Source organism: Botryllus schlosseri, chromosome 11, assembly GCF_051294905.1.
Source record: "Botryllus schlosseri isolate E-star chromosome 11, Bs_hap1, whole genome shotgun sequence".
Classification (NCBI taxonomy): Eukaryota; Metazoa; Chordata; class Ascidiacea; order Stolidobranchia; family Styelidae; genus Botryllus; species Botryllus schlosseri.
Window position 1 is genome coordinate 6083423 of NC_137246.1, and position 12024 is coordinate 6095446.

General features: G+C 41.1%; 1 protein-coding gene across 1 annotated transcript; it reads left to right on the forward strand.

Annotated features, from left to right (window-relative positions):
• Window positions 1–1701: 1701 nt before the first annotated feature.
• On the forward strand, window positions 1702–9750 carry LOC145449372 (glutathione S-transferase-like). Its single transcript, XM_080327721.1, has 2 exons — window positions 1702–2105; window positions 9169–9750. The coding sequence occupies exons 1-2, from the start codon at window positions 1793–1795 to the stop codon at window positions 9522–9524; spliced, it is 669 nt and encodes a 222-aa protein (XP_080183847.1). The 5' UTR covers window positions 1702–1792; the 3' UTR covers window positions 9525–9750.
• The last annotated feature ends 2274 nt before the right edge of the window (window positions 9751–12024 follow it).

Genomic DNA, 12024 nt, shown 5'->3' on the forward strand with positions numbered 1-12024 from the left:
TATCCCAACACTGCCTCACTTAGATCACAAGACTAATGATTCTGGCCGCTATGAAAATGACAACAAAGTTTCTGTGATATCAACAACTCAGGTGTGAATTAGGTGCCAAATTGAAAATTGATCACACAGTGATATCGTATAGTCAAATGAGCCATACATCGCTCGCGAACCACAGGATCCCGACCCCTGAACTAACATGATGAAAGTTAGACAATAATGCTAACTTAGAAGCCTATATATGACGTGGTAATTGCTCTACTTTATCCGCAATTTATCGTCACATAGAGCGCTTCCAAGTCGCATATACTTAGTCCAGGGGTGGGCAAACTGTGGCCTGCGACAACATTCTGCAGTGCAAGCGAAAGCCTCAAGAAATTCTTTGAAGTTATCGATAAAAATCTAGTTAATGCGGCGACTTGAATAAACTTTTTCTTAATATATTTTACCATGATATTCAAAGGTTATTGTCATACTATCTTAGGGTTACCATATTTTGGAAATCTGAAAAGAGGACACTTTTTGAGAATTTTCAGACTTGCAAAACCGGAGAAGAATTCTCAAAAATTGCTAAATTTCTCCCACTTTATGATCGATTGACGAAAAAAAGGTCAAGTTTCTCGCTCAGTGCCCAAAATACTGATTTTCCTTCACATAGTCAGGTGGTTGACTAAACAAAAAGCTCAACTTTCCGCTCAGCTCCCGAAATACCCGCCGGAGCGTCACTTCGGTGCTGATTTACGGCATCTCGGTCGAATTTTGCTATAAATATGACCAAAATTCTAAACAAGTAAACCAAATCTCAAAAAAGAGGGCAAAAGGGCGTTCTCTGAGGACACTTTCAAAAAAGTCAAAAAAGACGACAAATCCTCTTAAAAGAGGACGTATGGTAACCCTATACTATATTGCTGGTGCACACCCGACCTCCGGGACCACGAATTTTGAAAGGTTTCGATTATGCTACATATATACCAGAAAAAACAAAAGGTAAATGACTTAATCCGCATGGCGTGTGTGATTATAGATTAGCAACTCCAGCAAGGTTATTACTTTCAGTGCTGTACCTTCAGCGCGTGTTGTTGTTGTTGTTTGTGGTAGGCTATACATGGTATTAGTAGACTATTATCGTAATTGGTCACTCTCACCATGCCACTTTTCTTCATTTTTATTCCGTAGTTTCCGACTTGTAGCACGGTCCACTTCTAGGCTTTTATAGGACACCCTTACACGGGTGAGATGGCGAGGAGGAACCGAGATAAACCTCCAACACTTGGGTAGGAATTCTGGAGTCAACCTCGGTCGGACTCGAATGTGCAACCGATTGGTGTTGCAGCTGTGGAATATACCAATAATCTATCTTACCTCTATTCGTGCGTGTGTTAGGTAGATTCGTTCTGTATGTAATGGTAACACTCGCACCATGAGCTCTTGTTCTACTTGATGCACTCCGACAGCACGACACGGGTTGGCCTGCCCTTAATAATTGTGTGTAATCAATCAATTAGTAGCGATGTAGCGATGCTGGTGGACTTCGAAATTGTGCGCTGCATTCTGGTGTGTCTCTAGCTGAGGAAGGGTAGCTGTCGGGCATATGCAGATAGGTATTTTGGCGGTTGCTATTCAATTATGTTGTTATACTGATGCTGACTTGCTGCTTGTCGCAAGCTATGCATATACTGTCTGTACTAAAGGATCCATTTTGATCTTTATCAGAAGTGAATTAGTGTAAGGCTACAGGCGAATTGGATTTAACATTCTGTATTCATTAATTTGGCTGGTTTACTTAACCGCGCAAATGCTGTTCACCCTTGTTTCCTGGTCGAATGATGCGTCGCTTCGTGCCGTGAAATTGATGCTAGCGTACGTCGACGAATACAAACTCCATGAGGAGGTCCAGACCAGATATCCGACTTGCCGGGGCAAGTGTATGCACAATATGCACATGGCCAGTACATGTTCTGCGTGTCGTCTTCCATATGTCTGCGACACGACCACCGATGTTACGAGCGGTAAATTCTGGGACCTGCATCGTTTTGTCGCGGGAAAACTCGGAGCAGGGCTCTATCCGAAACAGAAAGATATTTTGGAAACTTGCATCCGGGTCGAGGGTATGCCTCATTTTTACTATTACATTGTATGAAATTTGGTAGTAGGACAACAGCAATTATAATTATAACTTTAATAGACAAAACCCTTTAGTTCAGGGGTGGGCAAACTTTTGAGCTCGCGGGCCGCATTCAACATCTGAATCTATTCGCGGGCCGCACTATATAAAATTGGGATTATAAACCAAAACGCAATTATTGATATTTGATTAGGAGTGAGGACATGGAGATAATTTATATGCTTATTTAAAACAAGTCAAACATTGTTCTGATGATATCGTACTCGCGTCAGAAACATATATAGTGGAGAGATTTCATAAGCTGGCGAACCTCGATAACCAATTTGTCAAAACTATATAGAGATGAATTAAGTCGGTTGGCCCCATTCTTAGAACAGGATTGAAATTTAAATTTGTGAGCAGCGATATGTTCATAGATTTACTAATTCCACTTTTGGTTCAGTTCCAGGACACACAATGCTGACAGCACCACAACCATGTTAGCTTCGAACACGCTTCTACTATCTGTAGATAAAATACAAATACCCCAATGCTACCCATACAGACAACAAATCTACCTAAGACACGCCCGAATCGTTTTTTATAAGCACATCACTGAAATAATTAAAAATGGAGTGGCCAATCTGAAATCCCACTCGTGATCCAAATTATGTCAATCTCCTTGCAGCTATCCCGCTGTGATATTAAGAATTTACCTTAGATCAGGTGTTCTCAGACTTTTTAATACATCCCCCCCTCCCTTATGATGGTGAAAGGTTTCGTGCTCCTTTATCGTCATGTCACAAAACGCGCCCAGGATGCTAGCAAACCTAGCGGGTAGTTTGATGGCATGGAAGGTTACAACTGTGGTTGAGAGAATTTTAAATATGTAATTCACACTAAATACAGAGCAAGAACTATGAATTGGATGTAAATCGCGCCGAGCTCGAAAAAAAATTTCACTTGTGCTCAGCTTCGCGCCCCCAGGGGGGGAAGCGCCCGCCAGTTTGAGAACCACTGTCTTAGAACAGAGATGCCACTCCTGGGTTTTTCCACCCAGATCTGGGTTTTTTGAGCATCACCTGGGTTTCTGGGTTTTTATCCTTGAAATCTGGGTTTTTTTAACATCCACTTCGCCAGGTCAGTTTTACGCTCAAAAATTAATTATTAGATTAGTATGGTCGCAATATCGTAAAATCCACGCACTTCAGTTCGCTATTGTCGATGGATTTTGCTGTTATTGTAACGACAAAGTGTTGAGAATCTATTTCACTTCTAAAATAAGAGGCTTCCGCTTGATGCGATGGAGCTTCATTGAATGGAATGGTAACTTCCAGGTCGCAGAAAGTTATGTTCAATGTTCATATAGCACGATTGCCAGTAGCGAACTCGGCACTTGGTGAACAATTCGGCATGTATCGATAAATATCATGTAACTGTATGGTAGGCACAAGCACATGAACAGACCAGGTGATGATCCGACTAATATAATCCTATTGTTATCTGCATGAGTATATTTATAGTTTTAACAGGGACACTCAGAGAGAGAGAGAGAGAGAGGTAGTTAGTTGGACACCCCTAGCAAGTTAATCAGAGGCATTGGTTATCAGCACATTCGAACCCTAACCCTAACCCTGAATTTCATGATTTGGCAGTTGCGGTATTTATTTTCACTATACATTGGTCTGTGATTATTCCAAATAAAATTGATTGTCGTAGGATTAATCAATCGAGAGCTACTTTCAATCGGTTCAGGTCGCTGAAAATACATGAAATCATCCTTGGAAATAGGAAATGGATGGCATTACATTCAACTTTCGCAGGGCGATGATATAATTAGTACCGGTACACTATTAAGTATTCACGCTGCGCCCCAATTGTTTCATTGCGATGTGTCGAGAGGAAAACAACATAAAATGTGTATTATGAACTGTTGTAAATTCAATATCAAAGGCTTCAATGACTGTATGAGTGTATTCGACGTATGAGTGTATTCGACGACTATCAGGCTCCACTTTCACAGCTATCTCGTGTCTTTTTAGTGAAATGCAGGATCTGGGTTTTTCTGGGTTTTTCCGAAATATCCCATAGTGGCATCTCTGTCTTAGAATTATCATGGTGAAATATACTAAGTAAAAGTTAAATCGATTTTAGTACGCATTTTATCAATATTAAAATTAAAGTTTCTTCAGACTCTCGCGGGCCGCACAGAAGCGTGTTGCGGGCCGCATGCGGCCGCGGGCCGTAGTTTGCCCACCCCTGCTTTAGTTGAACTATCGGTTCAACCATGTAAATGCCGTGAAACATAATTTGAAAAGGCATGAAAGTGACATGAATCATGCGAGTTTTCTTAATTATTTTGAGTTATCCCGGGAACTCTCTCTGCTCATCACTACTTTCTCGGTCGCTGTCGGCGATGGCGTGATTAGTGATGGCTAATGCCATTTGTTTTACTTGAAGCACGGAAGATTTTAACTTGAAAAAAATCAATATTTTGACATTTTTCAACTTAAAAAACCCAATTTTGACAAAATCTGATCTCGTTTATGTAAATTAGGTGTTTACGCACATAATGTTGAAATTGTTCTACTTATTTTCATTTCTGGTGGAACTGTTTGCCCTTACGAAAAGTTGGCCTGAAAAGCCTTCTTTGACTTGAAAACTGATTAATTTTTCACATGAGAAAACTTTATTTTCACGAAATCCGGACCTATGACGAATTCCAGTAGTTACATCACGCATTATGGTAGAAATAATTAAAAATTTGTTGTAGTAGGCTACAACGAAAGATACTTTCCTACATTCTCGGGTGGAGAGCAATGTTCCCTCTAATTTTTTACGAGTATATGCGCACACTCACCAACTCACTGCGCAAACCCTTGGAAAACAGTGCGTAACGCCTAAAAAATAGGTAATCACTTCGGATTTTTTGTGCGCAACTTGGATTTTCTGTGCGCAGAGATCGTGTCATCACTGCGCATTTGCGCACGTACGCAGCTTAGAGGGAACATTGTTGGAGAGTCTCTCTCTGTCTTTACTAAGTATCTTGCTGAGAGCTGAACGTTCAACAGCAGCAGTTGTTGGCTGGCAACACCGAAGTTGTGCGTACACTGTTGGTGACACGCAGTGTTGCTTCACTCTGACAATGTTGTATACATCACAATTTTCCGTCATGCGCTTCTTGATATAAGAACCAATGCCAACGCATTCTTGATTCAGTTAGGATATCACGGTACGTTGACCATAACGCCATGTCAACATATTTGTTTCATTTGACCGTTGATGAGTCACAATAAGCAGACAATGGGCCGTCTACAGCGGTAGGCCTATAAAGTGGGATACACGCTGTAAAATGTCGAATGATAAGTTCATCGACAGTGCAAACATCTACGATACAAACTAGATACAGGTTGCAAAAAATTACTTGACCGACGACAAATTTGACAATTTTTTAGTTTTGTGACCTAACGCTACAATTTTGACGAAGTTTATGCTTTTGTTACATGTCAAAAGAATCGCCCTAGTGATGACAGAAGTATATATTCGAATGTTGTCAGCAGATGCCCATTCGAAGTAATGATGCTTGCGGGTCACTGTCATTTATGTAACTCCACTCGCAGCCCAAATTGGTTTAATGTCCGGCTGCATACATGTTGTTGGTATATAATCGTGAATGTTGGTTACAAAGACAACTTTGGGATTCCTTTTGCTGGTGTCGGGCTCGGTAGATATAATCTCTAACCTAGCGTAATATAAGTATTCAATGCTCGAAACAACTCTGCTGGATTAAGAAACATCACTTGGGCGGCGCAGATTGCAATTGGTGACATCTGTCGACCCGCTTCAATATTGAATTAGTCTGATCTTCAAATCATGTCTTATATTCGACACATCTTTCGCTCGTCTCGCTGGAAGCGAAAAGGCACCCTATTTTGAGATGCGCGACTATGCCATCGTGCATGTGCCGTTGGCGCTACAGTGCCTATTTACCTAATACTCTAATAATAGGGATGCTGTGAACGTGAGGTTCACGTTCGCGTTCTGTGAAAAAAACGCAGAATTTAGTGGTTCACCTTGACGAATGAACCTTGATAGGTTCTGCACTGTGAACCGTTTTTATTCTATGCATGGTGCTGGTAGCACGAAAAAATTTACACTAAACGAGCATGCACCTTGCCAAGTTCAAATATTTTGTTTGCTTTTCAACAAAAGTTTGCTCGAAATATTCAGCATACTGTTCGTGAACATTTAGCAGGGTTGTAACCAAGTCACATGGCTCCGAGTCACGAGTCAATCTTACTTTTGTGGTATTGACTCGAGTCAAGTCGAGTCATTTTCAATTCATCACCGAGTCGAGTCCGAGTCCAAGTCACCGTTTAAAGGGTCAAGTCCGAGTCATAGTGTTATGACTCGAGTCCGAGTCCAAGTCTCAGCATTGAAGTCATGTTCAACTTATGTTTTCAATCCTGAATTAGCTTATAGCTGATACAGAACCAACGAATTCACGTCTAGATACCAGCTGATAGAGAATCAACAGATGCATGTTTATGTAGAGGTACAGTTTTTATTTCAGATTATCAGGTGGATGACTAAAAAAAGGTCAGCTTTCCTGGTCAGCTCCCGAAATAGCCGCCGGAGCGTTACTACTATCATGGAAAATTTTGGATTAATTACAAATAGAGATTTTCGAATTTGACCGGCTACATGAAATTGTTATATTGTGTCAAATATTATTGATAGCAAATTGGGCTCAATTCCAACTAGCAAAAGCGATTCCAACTAGCAAAAGCGAAGTTATTAGAGTGGAATATTTTGGATACGGAAAAATAGTTGGCTTACTACTAGTAGCCTATGTAATTATATTATAACTACTAGTAGCCTATGTAATTATATTATATGCAAGAATTTCTCACTAAAAACACTCCATTTATTTTCAAATATAAAATTTTCTCCTCTCATATCATTGATTCTACTTTGTAAAATTAAGCCAGATTGAGTGTTCTTTTTATGCAACATAACAATTTTATCAAGTAGCCACCCAGTAAAATAAAAAAGAAGTTATTTTTGAACAGCCCCATTGTACAAACATCACACAACATTAGCCATTCATTAACACTCACGTGCACAATGCACATACCTAACAAAACGCCAAATGGCGGAGGGTATTGTGTGTTTTCATAGACAGCAGATCAAATCAATGAGTTACATTTCAAAAATACTAAAGTAGAAAGGAGATCCTCATATATGTTATAGCGGCATGGCCTTAGAATAAATCCACATCTACTGAATACACGTTCCACTGGTGCACTAGATACAGGAATTGACAAGCATTTTTGAACCACATTGAAGATCATTGGACTCATTATTTCTAGTCGCCGAAAAATGCATAGAATCATCGCCTTCAAATCTACTCATGAGCTTATCAGTCTCTTACAAGTAGGCTACTTGACCATCTGAGTCATTTCGTCGGCTCTAATTGAACTTTGCTGCGATTGTTTGCTTGTATAATTGAAATGTCTTGAGTAGCCTACTTTGATTGCGGAGGATATATTACCTCTTCATCACAGGATAATTTTGTACAATGCATTGCTACTATATATGTACCATGGTCTGCTGTTTTTACGGCGGCATATCTGATATCAGTCGAGTGCAACGAAAGCAGTGGCCACAAATAGCGATGTCGGCAGAATTCGACAGATGCGTTGATCTAGCCATTACGATTCGCAGATTTCTTCATCTTCAAGTCATATAAAATAAGCCGAGTCAATGACTTGGGTCGAGTCATGCGTAATGACTCGAGTACAAGTCGAGTCAATCCAAATATTAACTCGAGTCGAATCGAGTCATTCTCCCATTTCAAGAAAATGACTCGAGTCAAGTCGAGTCACAAAAAAATCGTGACTCGAGTCTGACTCGAGTCGAGTCATGACTCGAGTCATTACAACCCTGACATTTAGTGACTCTTTGTTGCGAGATTGACCCGCATGATATCAACAACGAAATACACCACATGTATGTAGTCAGCGACTGATGCTTATTCAACCAATCAATGAAATTATTGTAATGAATACATTATACATTGCTATTTTATGTAAAAAATCTAGAGGCGTACGGCATCCATCTTGATTTGATATGTTTATTGTATCATAAAAACCAAATCAGTGCGGCTTGGCTGTTCGCTACTGTATAACTTGTTTATGGGGCAATATCAATAAACAATAAGTATAGAAACCCGTTTTACGCTGCTCAATATCAATGTAGCAGTAGTCACACGCCGAATACATTGCCTGGTCTCGCCTGGACCTTCATGGCGAAAGCTTACATTCCCTTGCAAGTCCTCATCGAAACTTTTGGTAAAACGACGAAAGGTGTTGTTGATTTTGTGGGAATAACGTGGCATTTGATTGCTCTAGTCAGTACATTTGGCAAACTCCAAAAAATTGGCATGTACTACAGAATTGTGGCATAATGAGGCCTGAGTGGTCGCGCGGTATCGCGTGTAGGGCTACTGTACATTAATATATCACTTGTCACTGAAATGTAGTGTCGAAAATAGCAATATGTCACGTGACGTTAAGAGAATCATGTTCGCGTTCGCACAGAACCGTTCAAACATTATCGCGCTCACACAAACCTGAATCTTTCAAAGGTTTCCACCATCCCTGTCTAATAATCATGAATTCATCTCCTGTACAAGGCGAAAAGGAAGCAGCTTCTTTTGCACAAGCGTTACCTGATCCTGCCAAGAAATGATCAGGCGTATGTGGGTCCAACAAAGCCACAACTATTCACGATGCGGCTGCGTGATTCTGCAATTTTTGTTTCGTACCTCAAACGTCGTCCCACGCTCCACGTTTGGGCCAAGATCCCGGTGCCAAGTGGCACAATCTGGATCGAGGATGGGGTTATAAAGGGTGGGACCGGTTATAAATGTTGCCATCCGGGAAGCGAACAATTTAGTAATATATGGTCTCATTTCAGTTGGTTTAAGCTGTGTTGTTAAGTTCCACAAGTCGGCATTCTGATAGTATAAAGATTATGACGCGAGTACCATTGATTGTGTACAGAAATGATCGACGATCTTCGTATCTCCTTCGAAAACGGGATCTATGAGGAAGACTACACTCTGAAATTTCGTCATCGTCAGCGAGGGCTTGCGTCCAAGATCGACGAATGGATGAGTTCACGAAAATATCTGGTTGGCAGTACTCCTACCTACCTGGATTTCGTTTTGTACCAACTACTGTTTCGCCACGATGTTCTTTTTCCTCGATTCGTTAATGTACTGCCGAATATCAAGCGTTTCGTTGAGAACGTTGAAAACATACCAAAAATAGGAAGTTATCTGGAGACGGTAGTTTACGATGATCACGCTCCTCGTAACGTGAGTTTACTCGTTCTGAAGAAACGTCGAGACTTGTAAATGTTTCACTCTGAACATATTTCGTACATTTCGAATTTACATCAGTCTGAAGCGTTCCGTTGATTAGACTACCGTCCCTAGTCTTCCTAGGATGTATTTCAGTTCATGTTTTTCCGTGTTGCGACGTCAATCGTGTTCCTTTTTTCTCGACAAATGTGATATCGGATATTATGCTTGTTGGCGTTATTGTGGAATGGAACTAAACGCGATGATCAATTCGAGCAGAGCCGCTGTGAGTGCACGGAAGTAGTTAGTTGAGCAGCTCGGCGTTTCGCTGAAAGGTGTATTGAGCTTGTGTTTTATGGTGTTCTTTTGCACAATCGTTAGTTTTCTCTATTGCGATGTTGGATTAGATGCCCAACATATTCGGATGCTCCGCAATATTTGCACTTAAGTAACCTATTTCGTCTCGGTTATTTAACAGTGGGATTTATTGTCTAGCTAGAACATCAATCAATCGAGAGATAATAGGTCGCCATTTCATTTGAGGGAATATGAAGGAAAATTTGGAATTTTTTTCTTGACTTTAAAATATGGTAACGTCTTTAACTATAACGAGCGTGACTCTTCATGCCCAATAATCGTCAGATGCTATTTTCATCTGATCGAGACGCGCACAATGCCATAAGACGCAATGCGAAGTACTGAACAGATAGGAGAATGCCGAACGACCAGTTGCGGTCTCTTGAACTCGATAGGGGTCTCGGCTTTCCCATGGCCACTCGGTGATTTTCGCGTATCTAGTTTGATCAAAATCCGCCTTTACATCCACTTCGACTATACTCTGGTAGAACTTCTCTTTCTTTGCAGTACGAAATTGGTGGCTAGGTTTGTAGACGGCTTCCACTAATATTGCACATACTTAAATTAGATCAACGCTCAACTAATTCGGGGATGGACTCATAATTACCACGACTAAACACATGCTTACTTCCTGTATTTGCTGTATATATTGACCTTAATTCTCTGACTATTGAAAAATTCCACTGGGGCGGTGCGTTGTAAGCTTACACCGAAACGACTCAAAAAAGGTAATCACGTCGGATTTTTAGTGCGCGGCTTAGATTTCCTGTGCGCTGAGACCTTGTCAGCACTTCACAGCTTAGAGGGAACATTGGTTGATAGAGTAATATTGGAATTTCACTTATTGCTTGGTCAGACAAACTTGACTTGATTTTAAAACTGGTTTCTGTAGCTGGGGTGGTTTCTGTAGCTTCCCCACCAGGCGCTCAACGTACGGTGGTGCAGTCTCGATAGCCTTGCAGTTTCTTCGCGTTTCCATCGCTCAGGCCCCTTAGTGATGCAAACGAAGACAACCTGCCTATATCTTCATTTTATACCTCATATTTTGCTTCAAAAAGTTCGTTTGTACCGTTAACAATTTCTCAAAAATCAAAAGCTAATAAAGATATGATTCCAATCATTCATCTACAAGTAGTTGAATGCAATGTGTCGAATACATGCTTTTCACAAAAAGCACCCTGTGAGGAATGAGAGATCAGATGGCACTTTACAGTGCGATAAGTACTTTCACTGCATTCTGATGACGAACTATAGTAAACGATTGGAACTAGTCTGTGTCATCAAGGTCTGTCCCTGAACATTGATGGGAGGAAACATTTCCATTGTTCCTTGCATCAACCACAAATATATTACGCCTATATCAGTGGTTCCCAACCGGTGGGAATGAATTCCTCCACTGGTGGGGAATTCAATGGTTTCCGGCGGGGAATAGATGCATTTGTTGAACATTATATACAGGATAGTCTACATATGTACGGAAACACATGCGCGATTACCATTACCAGTTAACTGCTCTGGTACGTATGTATCGAAAAATATTAATTGAATGTGGCCTCGAAGTCAGGGCTTTGGAGCCGGAGCCGGAGCCCGGAGCCGGAGCCCCGGAGCCGTGCATTTTCGCCGGAGCTGGAGCCGGAGCCGGAGCTCTACATAAAATTTAGCCGGAGCCGGAGCCGGAGCTGGAGCCCGTTATTTGAGGAGTAGCTCCGGCTCCGACCTATTACATAAGATGCTATTATATATGCAACAACCACATCTGCTGATTTATCATAATTGAACTGAATTTTAATGCTGTGCACAGCAATGGCATGGAGTAAATTGCGTTCTAGTGCAACTCTGATGTTGTCGACAATTGACAAGTATTCAGTATGAAGTCACAAGCCGGCACGGCGGCACCTATATGTCTTTGTTGCTACATCGGATATTACTGACGGCTGACGGACTCTAGATTACTATAGATAACTAACCTATTAGTAGATTAGTAATCCATAGAGACCAGGAATGGCCAACCTTTTCGGCTAAAGGGGCACATGCAATTGACGAACGAGTGAGCGATGCACTAGCCACGCCAAGCGGGTAAAAATCTTTAAGTTTATAAATAAACTATAGGTGAGTATTGCGGGTCTATTGTATACCACCCGCTAGGCTCAGTTTGCAAGGACACGAAACGACTATTCAGCGTCTAGACACATCGATA